At 25.7% G+C, this 27,725-nt stretch overlaps 2 protein-coding genes across 7 annotated transcripts; both read right to left on the bottom strand.

Moving 5' to 3' along the window:
* Positions 1 to 443: 443 nt before the first annotated feature.
* On the bottom strand, positions 444 to 10,826 carry LOC132926546 (sterol carrier protein 2). Its single transcript, XM_060990907.1, has 9 exons — positions 10,595 to 10,826; positions 4,106 to 4,235; positions 3,841 to 4,034; positions 3,585 to 3,775; positions 3,226 to 3,463; positions 2,901 to 3,156; positions 2,093 to 2,246; positions 1,790 to 2,019; positions 444 to 1,070 (listed from the first exon to the last, which is right to left on the bottom strand). The coding sequence occupies exons 1-9, from the start codon at positions 10,637 to 10,639 to the stop codon at positions 880 to 882; spliced, it is 1,629 nt and encodes a 542-aa protein (XP_060846890.1). The 5' UTR covers positions 10,640 to 10,826; the 3' UTR covers positions 444 to 879.
* An 11,420-nt stretch (positions 10,827 to 22,246) lies between these two features.
* Positions 22,247 to 27,478, bottom strand: LOC132926769 (ras-related protein Rab-14). 6 transcript variants are annotated; one of them, XM_060991162.1, is made up of 7 exons: positions 27,333 to 27,478; positions 26,219 to 26,345; positions 26,003 to 26,129; positions 25,827 to 25,944; positions 22,887 to 23,005; positions 22,742 to 22,810; positions 22,247 to 22,347 (listed from the first exon to the last, which is right to left on the bottom strand). In XM_060991162.1, exons 2-7 carry the CDS (start codon positions 26,316 to 26,318, stop codon positions 22,248 to 22,250), a joined length of 633 nt encoding a protein of 210 aa, XP_060847145.1. In that variant the 5' UTR covers positions 26,319 to 26,345; positions 27,333 to 27,478; the 3' UTR covers position 22,247. The 6 variants fall into 6 exon arrangements, with proteins under 6 accessions (XP_060847145.1, XP_060847142.1, XP_060847143.1 ...); XM_060991159.1 differs by having other exon boundaries at positions 27,110 to 27,475; XM_060991160.1 differs by having other exon boundaries at positions 27,125 to 27,475.
* Positions 27,479 to 27,725: the final 247 nt, after the last annotated feature.

Below are 27,725 nucleotides of genomic sequence, written 5' to 3'. Positions count from 1 at the left end.
AGGTTATCATCATGAAACATTCCATCATTCCAAGTGTTTTGTTGATCCTACAATGGGCGCATAAACACAAACAATCGAGTGTATATGGAGACATGTTTAAATTAAATACGGAATTAAAACCCGAGGAGCAACAGATATGTTAAACCAACAATTAAAAGAAGAATGATGGTGGTCCATAATATACGCAACACAACTTATTAAAAGTTTTCTGAGATGATGTAAAAATAATAAATTATTATTATTATTATTTTTTAGTAGGTATCATTTTACGGTAGGTAGCTTACTACATCAACGAAATAGCGGTAGGTAGCATATTAGACGAGTACCAAGTTCTTTTCTATCTATACTGGTATGGTTCAAGTTGTAATTACTTAATTTTTGTACACTGAAGGATTAGGTAATTAATTTTCAATATGGTTAAGGTATATGGAGAAAACTTATAATTTAAACATAGTATTTTAACTTATTTAATGATTTTTATTACAATTTAATTTGATATAAATGAATCAAAAAAAATATTTATTTATGAAATACATTTTTGCGTAGTTAGTAAATAAAAGATGATATTAATACCTAACAGAACACCTATGGTTTTCCCTTAAAAATCACAGACTTTATTCATTTCAAATACCAAATAATAGTTTAAACTACAGTAATGATAATATATAAAAAAAATACAAGGAATGCAATAATGTAAAAATTAACAAAACACATAAAAATTTAAAAAGAATAAAAACCAATTAAAATATAAATTTAAACCTAAACCTCATGAAATAATAATCTTAAAAATTAACAAACCACACCATCAATTGATTGGTTTCACAATACAAATTTTTTTTAAAATAATTTAAAATGTTAACCGTTGACAACATACTAATTTTATAATTTTGCTCGTAGCTCAGCTATTTTGTGACTCATGAGTTTTTGCAAATCAACTAATTTTAATGCTAAGCCCATGTTTCCTTGAATTTTGATTTTGCCTTGGAAAAATGCTTTTTGAGGATTTAACTTCCCTGATATCAGTTCAACAACATCCTCATCTTTCATTGTAAATGTTACATCTGGTTTGCCTGTAATCAATATTTTAACATACAATATCAATAAATATATTACAAATAATTATGATTATTATAGGATTGGTTTTCGTTTTCATAAAATGCTATGCATTTACTAAAATATTAAGAGAACATTATTGTTTTGATAACAGTTAATAATTATCATATGAACAATATATATGTATATATATATTTTAAATAACCATTAATATTGTGATTTGTTTAAATATTCTTTGTTATAAGAACCATTTATAAAACTAGACATGTTGGCCCTTTAAAACTTTAAAATGTTATTTATTTAAAATATATACAGACTAATGTCTTCTTACAATATATGATGTTAAGGTACATAATATACAGAGTGTTTCAAAAGTCTTCATCCGATTACAAATTTATATAGTTCGGCAATCGTTAGCCGCAGGTAAATTACCTATATACTAATCAAAAGATAACTTAAAATAAACTTGGTTATCTAACTTTTTATTAGTATATGGGTCGTTTACTAGTGGCTAACATTTGCCGAGCTATATACATTTGTAATCAGATGAAGACTTTTGATACACCCTGTAGATTACAGTACATAAAAATTACATTGTTTTCTATATTTTTTTTTTTCACTTACAGACTATAGTTATGATTATTTACTACTATTTCAGATAGTTTTTCTACTATCCTGTTAATAACTCACAACTACTCAATTACTTAGTACATATTAAATTTAATTTTTGTTATACCTGTGCCGTAAAACGTAATACTTCCTTTTCCGTTTTTTGCATCAATAATCCACATCCCTTCCTTTCCTTGGGTGTTGGTAACTTTAAAACAATAAATACCACGTACTCTTTCAATGATATTTTCCTTGTCATCTAACATGGCTTCTTCGAGAATTTTGAAAATTTTATAAACCTTAAAAATAGTTGGATCTTTATCCGTAGTTGGCTTGGCCACTTCTTTTTTTGGTGTTCTATGTTAAATAAATATTAAAAATGTATAAATGTTGGAGAAGTTACTAAATAATTGTGTAGGAGTTTGCTTACTGTGAAGTCTTAGGAAACCCTTGTTTGTATAAAGCTACTATGACCGCACCACCCAAACCAATGTTTTGTTGAAGAGCCACCTTAGCGCCTGGTACTTGTCTTTTGTCAGCTTTACCAAGTAGTTGCCAATACAATTCACTACATTGTGCAATTCCTAAAAAGTTGTACAAAAATATTTATAATTTTTGTTTAAAAAATTATATTTTATTAGCTCTATCACTATAAATATTGTTAAGCACACAACCCTATTTTAATGTGAATTCTAAAGAATTTAGGGCGAAATTGTCATCCGACATTAATAGCAGTATAATAGATTGGTTTTAGATCTGGTAATTTTAATATTTAAATTGAATAAATACATAAAACTATGTATTCATTTATAATGAAGTAATGGTTAATAAGTTCAAAAGTTAATACCTAATTATTTCAGTTAATTGTTAGTATTCAATTCATGACATCAATCATGCTTTGAAATAATTGTATTTATTAATATCTTTAATTAATTTATGACATTACTTTACATTGCATTTTTTCTTTAATATTTAAAGCCAAATGTGTAATATAATAATTGTATGTACATTAAATAAATAAGTAAAAAATTATATTATTTTTACTAAAAACAATCAAAGGTTATTGTGGTTTTAGATTTATATTTCGCAAGACAAAAAATACCATCAAACTTTGCCTCTTTAATTGACCTATAGTAAACAATGTTATTTTGAATCAAATTTAGATACATCACAGACTTGTTATGTAACTGGTGTAAAATATAGGACAATTTAATTAATTTCAATTTGTATCAATATACCTGTAGCACCCAAAGGATGGCCTTTAGAAATTAAACCACCACTTGGGTTTACAACTACTTGTCCTCCATAAGTATTTGAACCAGACTCAACAAACTCTCCAGCTTTTCCTGGTTTACAAAGGCCCAAAGCGTCATATGTGATTAATTCATTTGCAGAGAAACAATCATGTAATTCTACTACATCAACATCTTCTGGTTTGATAGTAGTCTTACTAAACAATTTATCAGCTGCCAATTTGGTCATGTCATATCCTATCTATAAAAATTACACACATACATGAATTAAATTTAAATACAATTATAATAATATATAATTGATATTTACTATTTGAACACAGCTTTGACCAGAGAATGTGGTCGGTGGGTCAGTAGCCATCTCCATTCCAACAATTTCAATTGCTTGATCCTGAAGGTTATTTTCAATGACAAATTTTTCAGATGCTAAAATAGCTGCTGCAGATCCATCAGATGTTGGGCAACATTGAAGTTTAGTTAAGGGACCAAATACTTTGGGTGATTCAAGGATTTCTTTTAATGAATATTCTTTTTGGAATTGAGAATATCTGAAAAAATAAATGTATGAATAATAATTATAATTTATAACAATATAACATTTTTGTATAATTGTCTAGTAATAGTAAATTTGTTTTCCACTAGACTAAATTTATTAAAAAAATTACTAACGGATTATTAACTGAATGTTTGTGGTTCTTGTATGCAATCTTAGCAAGTGTTTCAGGTTTAATGCCGTTTTTATTCATATATTCCAAAGCGGCATTTCCAAAAAGCTGTGCAGTTATTGGTGCTCCATCTAAACCAACTAAATCACCCATTAGCGTCACATGTTTATCCATTGGATTTGTCCGATCTAAAAACTAAAATATAAGATATATTTACCTACACACAATAGTGTTCAATAAAAATAATTATTAATTTTTACTTTAGCAGACAATGATCCGGATTCCATTTTTTCAAAACCAAGTACTAATACACATTGTGCATTTTGAGATTCGATAATTTGTTTACCCAAATATAAGGCTGTAGATCCAGTTGAACAATTATTATTGACATTATAAATAGGTATTCCAGTCATTCCTACTTCATACAAAGCTCTTTGTCCACAAGTAGAATCGCCTAAAATATAATTATAATAATATATTAGTATAAAATTATGTCATTTACATATTTGTTTTAAATATAATTACCATATACATATCCCACACACGCTTGATCCACTTTCTGTATGCTGATTTTTGCATCTTGTAGAGCTTTAGTAACAGATTCAACAGCCATTTGTGGGTAATCAAAGTCTTCTCTACGACCAGGTTTTTCAAACTAAAACGTAATAAAATATATTATTAAGAAAACAGTTTAGAATACACAACATTTAGCAAAAAGTATTTTATTTTTATAAAAAATATTACATTACTATGTATCAGATATATCAGATTAAAAATGTAAAAGCTTATATAAATAAATAGTAAAATAATATATAAAAATATTACTTAGGTACTAATTACAACCCACATCAAAACAAAAAATATTAAACAATAATCAGCCATTGTCAATAAAATGATGAACATTTAGTTAGGTATCAACCTGGTAATTTATTTACCTGCCTAGTTAGATAATGATTAGTTATTATTAATATCAATCTCTAAAGTAATGATGTTAATAATTTAATTTTAGATTCTGATATTGTGGTGGTTTCTGGATCATTTGAAAATTTGAAATTCATAATATTTTTTCAAAATAAAAGATTTGATATGACAGGAAACTAGGTATCAATACAATTTAGTTTCTTTTTTTGGAGTAACTCGAAAAATGAATAACCTTAACCTTGATTTAAGGGTATAAAAAATGTTTACATTTATATTAACATTTTCTATAGGTGTATATAATGAAATATTTTAATATTTTATAGTTACATACATTTTAAATTAAAATTTTTTTTTTTTTATTTAAATACTGATAAAACATTGCTCAGCCAAAAACCTTAACAATTTATTTCCAGGGTTTTTTTTATAAATTTTTCATAAATAAACCAATTAAAAAATATCAAAATGCGTAATCACAATATTTTATTTTTATATGCATTTAAGTTTTAATTTGGACAAAATGCATCCAAATCCCAAAACTTTAAAAATTATTTTGTAGTCAAAAATTCCTAAAATTGTTAATATTAATCCCGTAAGGCATGAAAATTGTATATTAAGTTCTTTAAAGTTGTTAAAGTTTTTAACAATAAAAATTTTAGCATAATTCCACAATTAATTTTATGGGAATTTAAAGTTTTAAAATTTAACAACATTAGATACTCAGGTGTAAAATAAAAGTTTATTCTAATCAAACATTTTCTTTCTAAAAACTAATAACCAGAGGACTTTAATTTTTTTTACCAAATGTTTGTAATGCTATTTTAACTATGATTTCATTTTAAAAATATTTTAAACTCTTTTTGAATTATTTAATATTTATAGATATCAAAAAATCAATTTATCTATTTATGGATAAAACATTTTTGCTTGATCAAAAACCTTCAAAATTACAATTTTTTTAAATAAGCATTAATTGTAGTTAAAATTTGTATTAATTTCAATATTTAAGAAGAACAATGATTTTTGTCATTTTATAATATCCAATTCAAAAATATTTTTCAAAACATTTTGATTAATTTTATTCTATAGCCTATAAATATTTTATACTGTATTACTATTAGTAAAATAAATTACTATAAGAAATTAATAGCAATTTAATATGTATATGATATTAGACTGATAGACCCTATCAAATTTTATGTTTGTACTTAATATATACTATATAAATATAATTATATTTTATATTTATTCTGGTATTAAACAACAATGTTAGAATATAGGTAATTCAGTATTTTTTTTTATTTTTTATTAAATTCCATTTTATCATAAATATAATATACAAATTTTGAAGAGGATAAGAGGATGTAACAATGTGGATAATTATCTGAATCAACAATAACAGTACATAGTTATCAATTGTACCTTTGTTATTAGACAAGTTCAGATGATATCTACACAAATTAAAAAATATTATTGTTATAATAAAAACTATTCAAATATACTGAAATCTCTTACCAACCTTAATTTGAAGTAAACAAATTTATGATCAAGGCTAAAATATATTTTTTACAAAATAAATATGTATTAAATAAATTATGTTGGATTTAAATAAATAATCCTGACTATAATGACATTATAAGTGGAGTAGTAAATGTAAATTGCATGAAAACAGGAAAAAATATGTACAACTATAAATTAAGTAACTTTAGTCCTTAAATCTAGATTGCACTAAACATTTAATGAACCAATTTTTAAAAGTGAAATAACGGCCCCAAGACATAATTTAATAACTCATGATTGTTTGATTCATATTTATTTGTGTAGCAAATCATGAAATAAATCTATTGTTATGCAATCAAATAGATGTAAATGAATATTTAGTTTTTTTTTATGATCTTATATAGTGGAGTCTTGAATACTTTAGTCCTTCGTATTAATATATTCAAAATTACAATTGTATAATGAAATAAAATATAACATATTGGTGTGAGCTACAAGAGTTTAAATTTGAATATCAAAATATAAAATTCAATTATATCAAAATATAATAAAAATAAACCGAAGTGCAGTTGCACCCATACGGATCATCAAGTATGAAGTGATGCAACTATATTTGCTCTCAAGGGAGGTTGGTATTAATTATTAGTGTCATAGGGAAGCTTATGAAAAATTCTAATAATTAAATTCTTTAGACTGAAGTGAGTGATAAACAGAATTATTTAAATATAATATAACCTCGATTAACCATCTTAAATGGATCCAAGAGAGGACAGATAATTTAATTAAACAGATAACAGAAAAAATTCTTTTTTATTATACCTATATTAATTTGAATATTATATGTATTAGAGTATATCATGATAAATTAAAATAATTATTTTACAGGTGTAAAATATTCTATTCATAATTTACGATATCATTATGATAGTGGTCGGCATATAATAGAAGTTAACAGATTGGTGGATTATCGGGATTTTACTATATTTTATTACTACAAATTACATACATAGATATAAGCTATTATTATTATTTTTACTGTTGTTAAAATTTTTGAATTGACTTGATAGGCATTTATTAATAATAATTTAATTGAAAATAGGATAAAAATACAAAAAAATCTTCAAGTGAAAATGAATAATGTTAATATGCCCAAAAAGATATTCATATTCCTCTTACTATAAGAATTATGTATAACTATCATTATGGCCTGGGTCAATGGGTCTATAATAAATATATCATCAGGCATAATAAGCAACCAGAAAATAAATAAAGTCATTATTTTAGATTTTTAGGGTCTAGATCAGTGTTTCTCAACCAGTCTTCTGCGGCACATAAGTGTGCAAGTGTGCCATGAACTAGCTGTAAGTGTGCCGCGAGTCACAACCCTGGTACACACGTATAGTATTACTTTATTACTATAGTGTTCCGTTCAAAATGTATGGTTATAAGAAATGTGCCGTGAGCATAAAAAAAAGGTTGAGAACCAATGGTCTAGATATTTAATAAAATATCACATCTTAGATACACAATACACACTTTAACACTTAATACATAGTCTCTATCTTTCTAATGTAGCAAGCACAATCTAAATAATGAAACAGCTATAACATGCAAATTTGCGTTCAGCAGAATCCAGAGCATCTCATAGGGTTTTATTAATATTATAATTTAAAAGTTATATTTTACTTAACTAAACATTGGATTTTGTATGTATTATTACATGTTCATATTTTTATAAATATATCAATCATATCTAAATAAATAATATTACAAATTTTTATTTTGCATACTTTGAATAAAAGTGCATATTTTCCATAAAAACGCATGTTTTTGCATGTTACATATACATTTAAATATTTTAATTTAATTTTATAATTTTATATACATTATTCTATATAAATTTATTCCACAACACAAAACTTGAAATATTTTTAAAAATATAATATTACATTTTTGTAAAACATTATTACTTATTAGTTGGTAGGTAGATAGGAATATCTAATTTAACGTGTATATTTTAAAAAAAAAATATGAGAAAAAATCGGAAGTTCATTTATAGGTATATTGTTGTATCTATGAAACTACTGACCTACAAGGCAAATATGTTGTTAACTTTATTGTTAGAAAATTAAATGTTGATTCACCATCAAAATATTTTCTTTTGGTTTAAAAAATTCTTGAAAAAACAATACCATACCAAAATGTATAAATGATTGCCTTAGAATATTATGACTAGAGGGAAGTAACAACAAAAAAATGTTGTTAATGTTACCCAATGCAGCCCCATATATGGTTAAGGCTGCCAACTATTTAAAAACCATTTTATTCCAATCTTATTCATGTGACGTGTGCTACTTATAGATGCTTTAAACATTTTTGAACAAGTTACAAATCCTTTTAATAATCTTTCTGAAAATGAAATTTTGCTAATTTTAAAAGAAATTTCTAAAATTCACCAAGGTGAGAAGGTTGATTTGAAGAGTTTTTTCTATCAAATATTTTTCTCTAAAAATATGCACCCATAACAAGCATTGATGTGGAATGAAGTTTTTTTGCATATATCAACATTCAACATATTGTCACAAACCACCGTTATAATTTAACTAAGATCAATATGAAACATATTATTTTTACTTATTATTTTCCAATAACAAATAAATTGTATATTTTTTCATCACAATCATAAAATATATTGTGTATAATATTGCAGCTTATTTTTTTTTCATCATTAGTGTTTTGATTTTATAACTTAACAATAAATAAATAGCTGTAATAAAGAAAAATTATTTTGCATATTTTGTGCTTTTTAAGTGCATATTTTAAAATTTTGATTTCATATAAATCCAGTCTTTAGCTATAACACACTTTAAAATGATAATATCAATAAAAGCCTAAAAGATACTACATATTATATTTGGTATGATCATAGGTAAATTTATATTCTAATATTAAAGCTAATTACTTACAATGAATTCTGCTAAGAGCAAATTTGCTATATTGTACATTAGATGAAGACAACACACATGGATAGGACATCCTCTTACTTTAAAATGTATAAAATACATTTTACGCAAATATTAATAATGAGAATAGGAAGAAAATTTTTTACTCTGGTGAAAAATAAGTGGATATTATTTTATTAGCAGCATGTGCGCGTTCAAAATTCATCAGAGCACTACTACCTAATTTGTACTTAAAAGAAAAATATAAATTAAACACGCCTATATAATAGCCCATTCAGTGCTAGATCTAGGAAAGGTAAACCAGGGCATTTGCACTGAAAGTCTTGGTCGGGAGCCCCAAATTACCTAATAATAATTTTTGTTTACCCAATTTTTTTTAAGGGAGTAACTGGTATATAAGTTTAACAGTAACATAATAGAGCTGAATTTTTAGAGAGTTCCAATTTTATACTATGCTCCGTGTAAAAAATATACCAGATCGAGGACTGTACATATTATTACTGTGTTATTTAAGTTAGGTAGTAAGGTTTAAATCAGGTTTTAACATTTAAAAAAAAAATAATTACTGACTTTTTTCTTTGTTTTTTGATTTCTATCATACAAGCAATACTCTTAACCCTTCATTTATATTGTAGCAAGCATTATTATGCCATTATTTTGAAAAATCATTGGATTAAATATTATTCAATTCCTCTGGAAAATACATTCAATTGACATATTTCCAAGTATAAATTTGTAAATAAAAGAATTTTATAAATAATATTTCTTCATAACTTATTGACTTGTAAAGATATTAGTATCTTATTTAGTCTCCACGAGGAGAGCATCATTACATAGGTACACATGCATGTTGTGTAACAATAAGAAAAAAAGTCAGATAACTCAAGCAAAGGTGAATAGTATTATAATAAACATTTATTTAAAACAGATAAAAAATTAAAAAATTAAGATAATATTTTATACAAAATACCTATTTACAATTTTTTATTGTTTTAAATATTTTTGTGTTACTTTCAATGTTCTATAATTATTGAGTACCTAATTAATAATAATGAAAAATAATACAGTGAGCGCAATATTCATACAATACGATACAATATCAATGGTGGAATATTACATAGCAATACCTATGTCAAGTTAATAAAAATAAAACTGCGCGTACGTATAAATACAAAATCTAGCTACCGAATAAAATGTTTAAAACAAAGTTATATGACCAACATTGGATAATGTTCTTAGAAATCTTAGACATTACGAGCTATTTATTGAAAAAAATTGCAAAATCAACAACATCATGGGTTAAAATGTCCATGGATTATAATAATTGACCCAACCTGGCTACCTATTATAGCAGCTACAATTGAAAATCTTAATGAATGAACTATTGCACTCGTGCGCGACATCTTCAGTTACATAATAAGTAATAAGTGGAACGCGAAGAAGAGAAAGGACCGCCATAGAGTGACACAACAACAGGAAGTGAAATTAAAAGCATAATTTTTTTTCTACCAAATACACCACTGAGAAAAGCATCGTAGCGATGTAGACTCAATCATCGTTTGTAGTCTTCGAGTAATAAGTTAAGACGAACAATTTTTTATTCGCCAGTAGGTACATAATTGGCCTTGGTTACCTTGGTCATACCGACTCCAACGACGTATACTTTGGGCTTGGACATATTTTATTTGGCGATTGAGATGAGTATAGTTGCGATAGTCGACAAAAAAAAAAACCGTGTGAATTGTTTGGGAAATAAAAAAATGTTTAATAAAAAAAAATAAATAAAAAGCAAACTCGGCGGACGACGACGGCGAGCGATGTCGACAGCGGCAATGACTGGCTTTCGCTGAAGCGCTGCGATATCACACAGTCAGCAGTTTGACGAACACGTCCTTATCAGCGAAATCGTTATCACATCGCGCGCACATCGACGGCATGAAAATAAATTGGAATATTGTTTTTTACGTAGCACGCCGAACCTTCGACGGCGCTCGCTGACGTCAACGTTTAATGAAATCGTAGTGCACTGATTCGTAAAAAATCAGGAAGTCGGTCGAATTTTTTATTGATAAAGTTATTTTTCTACCTATTATAGGTTGCTCAATAATCATGTTTATTTCGGTCAACAATAATATTATAGTAATATACGATGGACGTAGGCATCACGCCCCTCTTCAGTCACAGTCCACAGACTATATTGTAGGTACAGAGCGTTGTCCGTTCGTTTTGCACTAGTGTCGTAGCTAGAATTTAGGAGGAGGGAATGAGGAGGGATAGCTGAAAATGTTTAGGTTTTTGAAACATGAAAAATTTTAGATTCTGAAAAAATGTTCAAATTTGTTTTTAATTATTATGGTTAATTGGCTATTTACTATTTAGTTACTGTTGATAATTTAATTAAAAGTTTAAGAGTTTTCACATGGACTTATGAATTTGAATATAATAGTTAAAGACTAAAGTCAAAGGAGAGGGACTCTTGGGATAGTTATATCCTTACTGCTCCCATGACTACAACACTGTTTCACATAAAGCCTAGGTATGTTTATCATACATTTTTTTAACTCCTACAGGTACTTATTAAAGGGCCTCGACCTATATACTTAATTACTTCATGTAGTTCAATATAATTTCGTTGTTATTTAAATTATTTTTTAAGTACCTAGAAAACATTCGTTAATGTATTCTCAACATAACCTCATCAATAGTGGAAGGAGATTATAATAATCTACTACCTATTGAGAAGATTGTTAGGTAAAACTTGTAAAAGTAGGTCTACTAACTTAATTAATTATGTAGTTAGACGTAGATTGTAAATAGGTAAATATCTATTTTTGTTGAATAAAAATCAGTCAGATCTAATAATAATTAATTATTATTCAGTAGGTGTAAAAAATGCTATACATGTACTCAACACTTATCCCGTTATTCATATATATACCTACCTACAAATACACACACACACACATATATATGTACTTAGGAAAAGGAAAAGTTTACCACGATGGTTCAAATCTCAACAATATAGCGAATCCAAGATTTTGAATCTCAATTATTTAAGAAACCTATTTACCGATAAATCTAAAAAGTTTATTAAAATTAAAATTAAAAAAAAAACACAACAAATTTGTTTCAACATTTAATATTGGTAGGTTACACAAGAAGAAATAAAATAAATTACTATAATTAAAATAACAGGTTTTTTTTATAGTATTTTTTTTATCGACTTTTTTAGATTTATATATTTATAAATTTGACCTAATTTAAATTTACAATATTTTTAATTTTTTCACTACTACTATACGTATGTACTACATATTCTTGTACTAAATATTATTAATCCGTTCAAAATAATTATTGTGTAATATATTATAATATCTAATAATATATATACAATATACCTATATAAGTATAGGTATAAGACTATAAAATTAAAATAGTATTTATGTTGGGAAATAATGTTGAAAGTCTGAAAACTCTTAATAATTGAGGTACCTAATGGCTAATATGTTAAAAAAATAATATAAGAAAAATATTTTGTAATTACAAAATACTTCACAGCTCATATACTTCCTATACTCTGTAGTCTATATGTATACTGTATATAGTATATTTTAGTAGGTAGTTATTATATATAAATATGACACGCTATTTTTTATCATTATTTTTTTGTTTACAGACATCACTATGTAGAAAATGTACCAATGTTAATTGCTGACAATTGTAATGTTATATTTAAAAATAATTTAACGATTAGCAACAAAATATAGTCGTCATCACATTTTTACATTTTTGTGTACAGGTATTTAGTTGTTTCACTGCCATATTGTTAGCAGGCATCTATATTATTCTTATAATATATGCATGATTGCATTAAGTTTAAATTTTAAATTCTCTGTAAAGTATTAAAATACAGCAATTTTATACTGCAAGTAATATACCTACCAAACTACGTCCAAACTGCAGCTAACCACCACTAAGATCTAAACATTTCGATGTATTTGATCATTTTTAATATTTTATAAATAATTTTTATTGATTTATAAGTTAAAACATAACTAATTGAACTCAAAATCAAATTTCGGTTCTCAGAATTACAAGATACCATTCTTTATTTCCTTATTCGCTAAACGAATCCCCGAACAAAAGTCCGGTAAAACTTGTCCAATGAAATAAAAATCCGAAAAATATATTTTCTAATTATTATTGTTTGTATACTATATATGACAGACCTATACTGGCTATACTATAGACTATAGAGTATAGACTATATAGGTGATTTTATTAGGTTGGGTATTATATTTGTTTAATGAAATCTAACCATATATATACATAAGTACATAACATATGTTATTGCAATGTGATTATCATATTAAATGGAAAGTATAGTAAATTACAAATTTATTACACCTAATCTTTACTAAGTTTTCTAAATTTATAAATGAATTTAGTTTAGTTATTTTAGAAAATGCTTAATCTGAGTTTTGTTTTGAAAAAATTGTACCCGATTTTTAACCGCTTGAATACCTAGTTGTAAAAATCAAATCTTCAGTGTTTTTAAATCTAATAGGTTTTTTAGTTGCAAAAAATAGCAAAATATTTAGATTAATAACAAAAGGTAATAACAATAACAATAATAAAATAATGTAGGTACGATGGAATATTGATTCTTGTATACGATTCAACATTAACTTAGTTATACTTTTACGTAGATATTTAAAAAAAAAAAAAACAGGCTCCAAAATTATGAGTATTAATAACTCCTAATTAAGTGTTTAAAATTGTAAAAGTCATAAAAATAAGCTTCTGATTAATAAATAATCTAACATTTTAAGGGGATTAGAAGCGTCAAGTCTACTTGAAATCGACTTTCCCACATTTTTGACATTATATCCCCCAAAAGTTCTAATACCTTTATAATAAAAAAAGAGTAATTAAAAATTGACATATTTGAATTTTTGGAGAAGTTAAAATGAATAAATCAAAAACATGGGAAAACCTATCTCGAGAAGACTTGATATGACAAATTTAAATATTTTTATTATGTTGTGTATTTTTCGTAGATACATGCACACGATAAGTTTTCGATAACATTTTTCGATTTTTAAAAGTTGAGGTAGTTTTGGATATACTTAAATTTAGATTAGTTTGTACTTTAAAGATGTCAAACATAAAAATTACCATAATTTATTTTTATAATTGGGAAAAACAAACAAAATATTAAGAAAAAATGGGAATTTTTACGCAAATCTAATTTTTGACAAAATCAATTTTATTTTTTTGATGTAAAACGAAAACAAATAATTGTAGATGTTAAATATATAAATTACCGCGCGTTTTTTATTTACAATAACATTTAAAAAATATTTCGACTATTTTTGAACTATATTTAAAGACATGAGCAATTTTACATTTTTTATTTTTTTTTTATAAATGTCGATTAAAAAATTATTTGCTGTATATAGAGATGCTTGAAAATGTATTACAAAGCTTTTCGTAATTTGTTAATTTTTCAATCAAAAAATATCAAAGATCACAATATTTTTTATAAACGTTTAAAGTTAGAGTTTTAACAAAATTTATAAAAGTCGTGAAAATTAATAAATTGCTTTGTAATTAGAAATTCAGTAAGAATTTTACTTTTATATACTTGAGATTTAAAAATTTATTATAAAGGGTCTCTATTAGTTTTTTAACCTACCTATATATAAAATAAACCAAAAGAATTTACCGCAAAGCCAAATCAAATTTGTATTCATCTGTAAAATAATTATTTATACTCAAACAACTTTTGATATTTTATTGTAGGCACTTAAAAATAATAATAATAATAATAGAAAGGTACCTAGTACCTACTTGAAATTTTCACTAATTTTCATTGTACGATTAAAATTTTTAATTTGTCTACCTCTTTTTAAGTTATTTATAGCCTTATAGATATTTTCATTTTTTTTTTTTTTAGTTTTTTCTCTTAAATAAAAAAATATTAACTGGGTCAAAATTCTTGAAAATTAAATACAATATTTCACAAAATTAATATAATTAATATTATAATATATAGGCATAATATTTTTTATTTATTTGAAGTTAAAACTTTGACGAAATTTGTTAAAATTGCAAATTTTTTCTAGTTAAAAATTCATCATTTTTTTTGTTTTTAAGTTTTGAAAGTTTTTCAAGTAGACAGTATTACAGACTGTATTAGTAACTGTATTAGTAGACATTCAAAACATAAAATCTAAAAAATGTTTAAAGACAATTATTTTTTATAGAGATTTTAAGTTCCAATTTTGACGAAACTGCTTGTTTAAATGATAAATTACAATATTTTAATTATTTTGTTGTAATTTAAAAACATTATTCGCGTGAACTTACATTTTTATGTATTTTATATATTATGAATTTTACTATAGGTAGGCCCTAGGTTCGTAATAATACATTTCTGATTTATTTAAAAATATTATTTATTTACGGAAAGATGTTATAAAATATGTTGTGTTATATAAGTTGATATAATATACTTTAAATGTATATTATTATAGTAATTAAATACTAATAAATATTTAAATAATAATATAACAAATGCAATAATTTCGGCAAAAATTACATCAACTTACTATAATACTAAAAGTAAAATTAACAACTTTAATAGCTGACTATATTTAAAAAAAACATGTGCACTTGGCGATATAGACCGTTTTCGCTTGAAATCGTTTTTCGTATATAATATCATTTATCATTGAATTAAAATCTAACACACATATAATAATAGTAGCGGTACTCACTTATTGCCTATACCTTTTTTTTAGTTCGTTAATAAAAAAAATGTAAAGCTCCATAAAAAGCATGAAAACTTAGTATACGATTTCCCATAAGAAGTTTTTATTGTAATTAAAAATTTTTAAAAAATAAGTACATAGAACATAGCCACATAGGTACTGTAGAGCGGTTAACTATACGTCTTGATTACGATTTCATTAATTTTATAAAATAAAATGTATTCTATTGTTTTTATATATGGACTAATTTGTATTGTACGATCATACAAATCGTACAATTAATCATTAGCCTTATAATTATTTTATATTGTATTATAATTGAACAATATTCGTATTATTTAAAATCTATAGTTTTAATAATAAACTTATGTAGTCTATGAAATAATAACCAATAAAATAGTCAAACCTATAGGTTTACCTAGGTTTCATACTGTGGTTTAGAATTTAATTACCTATAAGTATTTAGTAGATAATATGATTCCATAAATTTGATACTCTTTTACTCTCGAACTTTAATGCATAAATTAATATTTTATATAATATGTATAATATTTATAAAATAATTATGACCTCTTTTAGGTTCTATACATTAAAGGTCAATCAGTAAATAAGTAATATACCATGTATGACAAAATGTAACCAAGTTTCATGCATTCGAATGGCACTTTTTTTATAAATTATTTTATTTATAATAATGATAATATTATATTATAGCCAAATTAGTCATCTATTGATCCATTTGTTTGTCTGGTAAAAATACAATTTAAAATAGCTGTTTATATATTATGTTTTTTACAATTCACAAGTCTACGGTTTACGTAAAAAGAGGTATGACTTTAAGAGTAATGACTGAATATAATGTGTAAATGCATAGAAACTATTCTTTTATAATATCGTATTGCTGTACAAACTACTATAGTGTATAACTACAAAGTAAATCGAACGAAAAACATTAAAATGCGTAACGAAATAATAATATTATGCAGACGTCTATCGCGACCCTCGTGACATTTAAGAAAATTATTCCAAATAATAGTACCTAATAATTTCGAATATTTAATGTGAATGAAACCATACAACGCGATTACAAATTGTATGTGCTAACGGTAAATTTTAGTTACTTATATCTAAACGATACCTAGTACCTACATACTATACCTATACTGTATTTTAAACCTTTTTAATACAGTGAAAGCGCAGCACTGCAGGAGATTTGGTGTATTGTAACTTATATTTCCTATATTTTTATTGCCTTATTGGGTACTAAAACATTACATAATTAGTAATTATATATATATTCACATCATAATAACGTACGATAGTGTGTTATGCATCATCTAATCATCACATTGTACCCGAAGCATAAAAAGAGAGGTGAGAGATGGTTAGTTTTTATAAATAGAAAAGCTGTGGGGCGGGGCTTTGCCACAATGCTGTAGTATTATTATAAAAAACCATTTAATCGTGAAACATTTTACAGAATCATGTAGCATAAATATAAAATACAACAAAAACATACCTTTAAAATGGTTATACGGATATATATAAAATAAAAACCATAAAAATATTATTTTAAATTCTTATTTTATTGGAGTTGAAGCAAATTAATGGCGAAAATTTCTCTATACACTCACCAGTGTGCGGCTGGTCGGTATATAGTATAGAGTATAGAATATATATCGTATTATGATCATTGATCAGAGGTGAGCAATAATTATTCATCGATTAGTTGTAATTTGTAACTAAATGTCTAAATGTGGTAAGACTTTAGTCCTATCCTAAGTTATAAGTTATAATTAAAATTTACTAAAACTCTTGTTTGGTACAAAAATACAAAATATTACGATTTATAAAATGTAGTATCTAACTAATATTTATGCCATTTATGGTTAAAACATCATATTGTATCTAAAATCATCAAAATGATAACTATAGGTAGGTACCTACCTAAAATCCTCGTATTAGGCAATATTATATGCATTATATTATGTTGATACGAAGTATCAAGTATGGATAACAGTAATACACGGGCACTGGGTATGCTTACACCAATAATACAAATCATCATACCTATTATAAAATAATCTACAATGTTTACAATTCATAATACTGATATTTATATTAGTAAACACTAAACGTATAGTATTACCAATAGGCAATAATAGTGAAAAATTAAAATAAAGAATAATAACTACCTAAACAGTGGGTTGTGACGTTTGTGTACATTTTTAAAATTTAAAATGTCATACAATAATTGTGTTTTTATCAATAATAATAAAGTAAGACATTAGAATCCTAACCAAGGGCCATCTACAGATATTTACATTGATATATACATCAAAGTGTATGAAATAACCCAACTAACACGCATGACTGAATAAATCTGTTCTAATGTGTTCTACTGTGTTCTAACATAAAATAAAAAGACAATATAGTTAGATTTAAAATTTAAAATGTCTATTTTTAATTGATATCACAAACAAAAACAAAATATTTTTAAAATTATACTTTATTTATCATGTCTAGAAATTATTAATTAATAATTATATTATATTTTCATATAAATATTTGGTAAAAAAGTCTACAGTTATTCATTTTTGAATTATTACAAAATAACAAAAACGATTTAGTCAAATACTAAGAGTAAGAGTAAAAAGAATAAAAATAAGAATGTTTTGACAAGAAAGATTGATAAAAAAAAAGTTAAAAGACACAAGTTTAGTACATTTTTGCCACTCAAGCTTTGGATTCACCGAATTTTGATAAATAATAATCATGGTCCAAATATACCATAATATAACCATTCAATATTTCAATGATACAGGTTAACAGAAAAAGTAATAGAAAATTATAAAGACATCTAACAGTTTAGCATATATTGATATATCTAGCAGTTAATGAAAGACTCAGTAAAGAGACACAGACATTTTTTAAAAGTTTATATTTATTATTTATATTAATTGTGTTTCTAGCTAACTGTCAACATTTAAATTTTAAAATGTTCTATACTTAATTACAAAAACAAATATATTTGACATTCATTTTTACAGTTTATATAATATTTTTAAAGAAAACATATTATTTTTTTGGGTGTGTTTTTAATTGCATTGTTTGCAACTTTGCAAGGTCTAGTACAACGGTATTCTTACTCATTAATATCTTGTTTATAAATTGTTATGTATCATATAATATAATCATCAAATAGATTATAAGTCAGTGGTCAGTGTTCTTTTGTTTGTATCAAATATAATTAAATATTAAATAATTAATTTATCACAATTATTATTACCTACTTATTGTACCTATGTGAATAATAATAATTAATAAATCAATAAATGATTTTATATAACAATTTTTTGGTAAGAAATCAAAGTTTAAAATCTGTAGCATCAGTAGACACTGATAGCTAGATAGCCAACATTAAAAATGACTTCTATTAATTTTTTTTATCAATGCACTGACTTGATTTTTTTTTTTTGATTACACAGTTTGTAACTGAAAATAAATAATTTTTATGAGATTGTTAGCTATATATATATATAATATATAGGTAGGTACTGATTATAAGTAGCGCTAATTTTAGGCAATGTTTTTTAATTATAAGTCTCGATGTATAGAAGATATACATATTGTCTATAAGCTGTGATAGAAATAAATTTATCATTTAACAATATTATTTTAGAATGATATTAAATTATATTTGCTATTGGTTTTCTACTCTCATACAGTGAAACTAAAAAGCATAAATATTTTAGCACATGAATTTATGTTCAATAAATAAAACAAAAATTAATGAAAAATTCAAATCTCATTATTTATCTATTCGTAACTGCAATCAAAAATAGTTTTAAAAAATTTGAAGCTTGTGTATGTGTAATAGAGTTGTTGTTGTTGTATACATCTGTCAACACTATTATTTGTTTCATATGTCTCAAACTCACATAATCAAAGTTTCCTGATCTATTTATTGCTTCCATCTTACAACCACAGCTCCGTGGTATATAGTAAACAAAGCACAATACAATGACAAATTAACTAACTAAAATATACTAAACAAAATTTCATTCAAAACTTTTGTACCATTTAAATTCTCTTATTTCTCACTTATCCACACACACTGCCCAATAACTCTCCACATCTGACTCAAAAGACACCGGTTTCGTGATATCTTATTACATCTAAAATCAAATTCTGAAGGAATCTATCAATGGATAGTCTCTATCAAATTATAATTTATTGTTATGTATTGTGTACAATGTCATCATATTTACTTATTATGTTTTTGTAAATACAGATTGTAAGTCTTTGGATAGTAAAGTAAAAAAAAAAAACTACACTTATATAATTTCAAAAAATATGTAACTTTATGCATTTCTCCTAGAAAAATGTAAAAATACATTTTAATATTTTTAACTTTAGTCTACATTATGAAAAGCATATAATTCTGATCGGCATCGTTCCAAGTAATATATTTAAAAATATGCATCTTAAGCATTTAAATTCAGGTCTTAATTATAAACTATAAACATATGAAATAGGTACTGTAGATACTAATAGATCTAAATATTATGAACAACATAAAAGTACTACAGTACTACTGTAAATTAATTGATTAAAAAATAAATGCGAATATTTTTTTGCTTTAACTCCATATAGTTTTGAATATTATTGAAGAACTAATATTTATTGTCATTATTAATTCAATTTTCAATGATTTCATAAATTTTAATCAGAAAACTTAGCTTTTCACTTTTTCTATAGCATGAAAATACTATACTTCTTACACAAAAATGTTGTTTCTTATTAGTGTTAAGATACCTTCAGTTTTAATTTCCATCAATTTTAGGTTTAGCTTATTATTGAATTTATAATTTATAATTTATAATTTCTATATTATATTTATTTGTTTTATGTACCAATTTATTTGAAAGATACATACTAATTGCTGCACAAGAGAAATGGTCATACATAGTTTATTTCTGAAACCATAACATATTTTTATTGTAGTCTCAGATAACTTTTTTTTATAAATATACAATCCGTTGGTGATCTTACTTAACAAAAATATTCATACCCTAATTACAACAATATAAAAGTATTATTAAATAAATTAAATTGGTATAGTAATGATAAAATCAAGAACTACAGGTTAGAAATTATATTCTTTTTATTTTATTATACAGAATAAAATGTAAATAATATATTTTTATAAAAACCCTTGAAGGTAATATAAATAGTTTGCATACAAATTATAAATATAATTTTAAAAATATGGATTAATAGTTTTTTTTTTAGCACATAAGACATATGCAATTAATAATATGATTAAGATATAACAAATTAACTTGACAATAATAACCGTTAACTGTGAATTACAAGCAATATACTATTAAACACGTTTTGTACTATAAAATACATCTTATGTTTTTTACACTTAATATATTATTTAGTACAAATTACTGTTGAAATTTCTTAAATAATGAAATTATATAACATTTCCTTTTTAAAATTTCTATCTTGAATTTTACTGATTAAATTTTGTATTTTAATTATTTGTATTAAAATAATATGATTTTTGTTGTAACTAGATATATTGATACAGGTTAATAATAACTTACAAATTAAATCTAGTCACTACAATATTTGGTAGTAAATGTATTCCAACTTCATAATATATAAGAAAACTATAAATGCTTTATTCTAACGGTAAATAAATATTAAAAATATATAATTAAACCCTTGTTGGTTATCAGTATTTTTGATGACAAACGGGGATTAATTTATTAAATCAATTTTGATTTAAAAATTTAAGTGGCATGTGACATTTTAACTTAAAAATTTGTAGTACTGATAAATATGGCTGACTTTGGTATATAAAATAAACTTACAATAGTAAGATCAAAGATTGTCTAAAATAAAAATAAACAATATTATAGGACAATAAAAGAATTTAGTTTTTAATTTGATTTTGGTAAACAACATTTGTGAAAATAGTAAATACAATACTTAAAGACTATTGAAGCATTTACCAAAAAAAAAAAAAACAAATAATAAAAAATATTTTCATAATATATTAAACACATCCATTTTATATGTTAGATATGCATACATTTATAATAATATGTGACATCAATATAAATGTACTTAATACAATTCGATTAACAATTTCTTATAATATATTTATCTTTAGTTGAGAAAGTTAATAATAATTATACAAATTAAAAATAAATTTAAAACGACTAAGGTATATATAAATACATATATATATATGAGTGGGCAAATGTGAATTTGTGTACAATCCAATAGATATAAATTAAACTGATAACAAATAATACCTACGAATAAAGAATGTTACGAAACTTATTATAATTTAAGAAAGAAAAAATAGCACATATCATAAAATAATATAGAATTAAAAGATTCCATCCAACAATATTTTTCTGAAAATAAAAATAAATAATAAATAAACTGATATTATTAATAAATATTAATAATAAATAACTAATTACCTTAACATTGCATACAAGATTTATCTTTTTCCACATTTGTATTGGTTTCACATTGAAGGATTTTCTGTTGTACTCCAGAATCAGCAGCATTTAAATCAAGTCTGTAATTTATAATATAATATATGAATACAATTTTTATTTTAAATAACATTTTAAATGTTGAGCGGACAAACGAATGTATTGGTATGTAAAAAAATAACATTTTTAAAAATTTGATGTATATTAATTTTTTTTTTTAATTTTTAAATGGTTTTAATATCTATTTGCAACTATAAAGTATAATATCTACATGATCAATTCACACTATTTTTTTTTAATGCTCTATCTATATAACTATGTTATAAAAATATTCACAGCCTTCAAATAAAGAGAATAAGAATAATATATATTATTATATAACACTTTATTCATGATAAATTAATTATTAAAGGTTCGAATCATTTTTAATTCACTAATAAGTGTTGTATAAAATTTAAATAATCTTGTATAACATACCTTCCATCTTGAATGCATTCATAAATTATCTGAGCAGTTTTAAGGAAAGCATCTTCAACATACTCTCCGCTAAATATTAAAAAAATAATCAATCAATAATCCACAAAAAATAACACAAGTGCTATTATTTAACATATATCATTACGTTTTGGCACTTGCTTCTAAAAACATTAATCCATTTTCATCAGCAAATTGCTTAGCTTCTTCATAGGACACATCTCGATTACTTTCCATATCCAACTTGTTCCCAATCAAATAAATCACCTATACAATAAATTAGATCAATATTACTCTATAAAACATATTTTATTATTAAAATGAAATTAAACAATAAATAGTCAGATGCACACATTATAAATCTACAATATATGTTAATATTATTTTTGTTTATTAATATTGATTAATACAAATTATTAGTTAAACAACATATTTATAAATATACACATAACTTAACTAGTTCAAACTATTAAGAATTTTTTTATTTAAGCTTAAATAAATTTAAGCACTATATTTATAATACTTATTTTATAATATAAGAGGTATAGACTATATTTTGTTAAAAATACATTGTAAGTACAAATTATTGCACATAGCATTATTAAAATATTTTGGCTTTTTATTGTAACTATAGACATTTAATATTATTTTTAAATATTTTCACATCATGTAAAATAGCGGATTTTAGTTAATGAGTCAAAAGCTGAAAATTTAATTGAAGTTTTTCTATCATATTTTTACTAAAATTAAAATAAAATTTCAGATTAAAACGACAATATTTTTTTTATGATTATTTGAAGTTTAAATTTTTACGACATTGGTTAGACAAACATAATATTTCACCAAAAATGTTAATTGTAGAAACTTAAAACATTGTGTCTTTATTCAAATAAGGAATACATTTTTATACATAATGACATTTTCAAAATATTTACTTATTTTAAAATATTAATAAGCATTTAAAATTTTTAAATTGTTTGGTAAGAATGTTTGTTATTTCTCAAAATCCTGAGAATTTAATATATGGTTCCTCTAATATATAATAAAATTACTTTTTTAACAAAAATAAATTATGATATACCATTTTTGCTAATAATTATTCCTTTTGTTGTTGTTGTGATAATTCATTATTGAATTCAAATTTAACATGTTTTTTTACAGTGACCAACTTCCCAAATTTTCTTAATTAGATCTCATTAGATTAAGTAAAATTAAAGTAGGCTTTTTTATTTACAATTTTAATCCATCAGCATTTTGTTATATGAAACAATATTATTTTATGTTATTTATGTTTTATGAACAAGAAAGTAATTTCTTAAAAAAAAATATATTTTAAAACTCTTATTTCTAAAAATGAACATATATCTATAAGTTAATTTATTTCTTTGTTCTATAAGTGTTAAGATTAAATTTTAATAAATCCTAGTCTACCGTGATCCAATTTTATCGTACCTAATATCTATACATATTAATTAATAAATGGTATTACAATTAATAACTAGTAAAGCAAACCACTTTAAATACAAATAAAATCAGTCAAATTATTGATTGCCTCTATTTTATTTCAATTAATATCATTACCTTGGTATTTCTCATATTGGCAATGTGAAATTAATATTTAGTTGTATTGTGTATTGTATAAATTAAAAACATAATTAAATCTGTAATAAAATAATAACATTTTGGTAGACTCAACAGTTAGATATTTTTGTGGTATGTAAAGATAAAAAAATATACAAATTTGTATCATTCTTATCAGCTTATCTGTATTTTGCAATTAGTTCAAATATTTAGTGAAACTGATCAATTAATTTTTTAATTCTCATAAAAATTCAATTATTAAGTCACAGCATTTTTTAGGATAATTGGATATTAGTTTTTAAACCAATAATGTTCTATATTTTTCAAGATAAATTACCACCTTCATTTTTAACTAATTTAAAGGATGTTACACCCGCATGTATTGTCAATGTATTACAAATATAAAACAGCAAAAACTATACTGCGTAGGAAATAACCGAGAAAGTTACAGTCAAAACACTCACAACTAAGAAACAACATTTTCATGATGTAAAAAGGAGAACTTTTGTTGTGAAATATCGTTTTTATTTTTTTGATATCAGAACTACAAAAAAAGTTATTCAAGTTTGGAAAACATAAAAATAATTGATTTTGAAACAATGAGAATATTTTTGTACAAATGATTATTAAAAAAAATAAAAGTGATATTTTACAGATAATGTTTCAACTATATTATATACCTTTTAGTTTGGAGTCTTAACTATCACTATAGCCCGTGTGGTTCTATACCACACAAAACAGTTTTTGCTAAGCTTTATATTTGTAAGACGGAGACTATACAGTTTGTACAGCGAGTATAGCCGCAAAAACTAGGTATGCAGAGTGTGTACTACACATATGCCACAGGCCATATTGCGGGGCCTCAAAAATATGTATACAGTCACACGGGGCCTCAAGATTTTGATTTGCACACAGGCCTCGAGTAGTCTAGTTACGGCAGTGGCCGCAAAATATGAGTTATTATAAACACAGCTAATCATAATATTGAAGATATCTACGCAAAGGTTCCTAAACTATTTGAGAAATAACTCATTAAATAAATCATTCAAGTTATAAAAAAAAAAATACATTGGAATGACTCTGGATATTTAAATGGATCACTCTCAATGAATAGGATTTTTTTTATATAAAAGCTATGTGATATAGTATCAGTATAAACACAGAAAAACCAACATCAATGCTTAAAATTGTTGTTGGCTTATTACCTGTATAACATAGATCTATTCGCACCAAATAAAAGTGTTGATTTGTAAAGCAATTAATTGAAAACTATTTTCAATTTTACCTGATAGGTAGTATAAATATCTTTATTTACTGAAGTGGTTATTAATTTCCTACCTTCAAAATTTCCTGAAATAGTGCCAATGAGTAATTTTAAATTTAAATGATTATTAAAAAACAGCAATTATATACTTCTATGCAAATATAATAGGTACTGTTATGTTAATATTTATTTGGTACGAATATTTTAATAACTAAAATATCATATTGAATTGTAAAAACTTACAGTTCCTGGATTTGTAAGATTGCGAGTATCAGATAACCAACTACTCAAATGGTTATAAGAAGAACGTCTGGTTATGTCGTATACCATCAATGCACCAGCTGCTCCACGATAGTACGATCTAAATAACATAGACATTATTATCATAGTACAAAGGTGTATTTGTATAAAGTCTGAACCTCGTCACTGCTCGGAAACGTTCTTGTCCCGCCGTGTCCCAGATTTGAAGCTTAATTTTTTTTCCAGACACTTCAATGATTCTTGTTCCGAATTCTACACCAATTGTATGCGGGCAATCAGCAGTGACTGGACGGACATGTAGATAAATAATTACAAGTAAATATCTAGACAATTGCTTAGAATTATTCCGTTTTTGCTATGAAATCGACACTTACACTTTTGTTCGGTGAACTGGTGCAGTAAACACGATTTACCAACACCCATGTCTCCGACTATGATGTACTTGAATATGTATGAATATTGTGAAGAAGACATCTTGGACGCGGGAACGATTTTCGAGTTCTGCAACAGATCATCAACAAACCGATCAAACATACATACGACGAGGGGGAGTTGCAACGAAGAAGTGCACGCGAACACCGAGGAGCTTTCGGCGGTCGGTTGGCGGGGGGAGGGGGGGTGAACGGTGGCGGCGTTCGAAAAATCACTTACGTAGTTACATTTACGCGCCCGAACAACGACGGCGACGCGTTTTCCCGCACGTCCAGATGGATAAGCCACAACGGGGGTAGTCGCGTAGGGCGGACCGATGAACGAGTTATCGAGATAAACGGCGAACGGACAAAGGCGATGGAGCAGATGTTTTGTTTCTCAGTGCGTAACAAGTCGATCGGGCTGCGGAGGCAGATAAAATATGCTAATACCTACCGTCTGTTGTTGGACGTCGTCGATACCGGAAGGAACACGTACGCGATCGTTCCGTGTGAAACAATGCGTCTCACTGTGTCGTTTATATTACAAACAATGTTATTATGTTTCGTACGATGCGCGCGGGCGCGCGAACGAGAACAAACAAAAAGCACACACACACACACACACACACTCACTCACTCAAAGTAGACGTGCGTTTGAGACGAAATCAAAAAACGAACGATCGAGTCGACGGCGGTAGATCTATAGGTGGATTATGGTGGAAAACAATATTATTGCGAAGTCGACGATTACGACTGTCTCGTTATCGTGTGTGGCCCGAGGCAGATCGTAAATAAAAATGTTCTAATCTACAGCAGTATAGGAGGTATACGCGGCTTAAGCTGTAGTATTACCTACGGTATCCGTACTTTTATGATATATTAATTATGATATTATTATTATATCGATTGTTGTTGTCGTCGTCGTCGTCGTCGTCGAATTCTCGGCCACGCACTACTATTTGCCGTATGCGGCTACGCTATCACACGCCTCGGTCGGCTGATATTTGTTATTTTGATTCCCGACGACGTTATATATCTCGTGATATTATTTACGTGATGAAACGACAATACGTACGGTGGAAACGACGCAGCAGCAATGCTCACTGCAGCAGTTGCGAATATTATATCGGAATCGGGATTACTTGATAAGAACGGCGGCGTAGTAAGTCGTACACTCGTACGGTCCGGACGGCGAGCGCGTAGAATGATCGACTGGTGACGCGACGGCGGCCGCCCGCTCTCCCCCCTCCCCCATCCACGGGGCCCCGCCCGTCGCGGCGCTCGCCAGACGTGATCGCTGCGACGCTGCGGCGTCGGTCGTCGGTAATCGTATCCGCTCGTCGCTCGTAATTATTATTATTATTATTATTATAATATTATTGTCTATTGGTATTATTATTATATATTATTATTGATTTTTATTGCATTGTTTGTGCGATAGGTAAAATAATTAAGCTTCACGCCTGAC

Source organism: Rhopalosiphum padi, chromosome 3 (assembly GCF_020882245.1).
Source record: "Rhopalosiphum padi isolate XX-2018 chromosome 3, ASM2088224v1, whole genome shotgun sequence".
Classification (NCBI taxonomy): Eukaryota; Metazoa; Arthropoda; class Insecta; order Hemiptera; family Aphididae; genus Rhopalosiphum; species Rhopalosiphum padi.
Note: the sequence above shows the minus strand (reverse complement) of the source record. Positions and strands in the feature narration are given on the sequence as shown.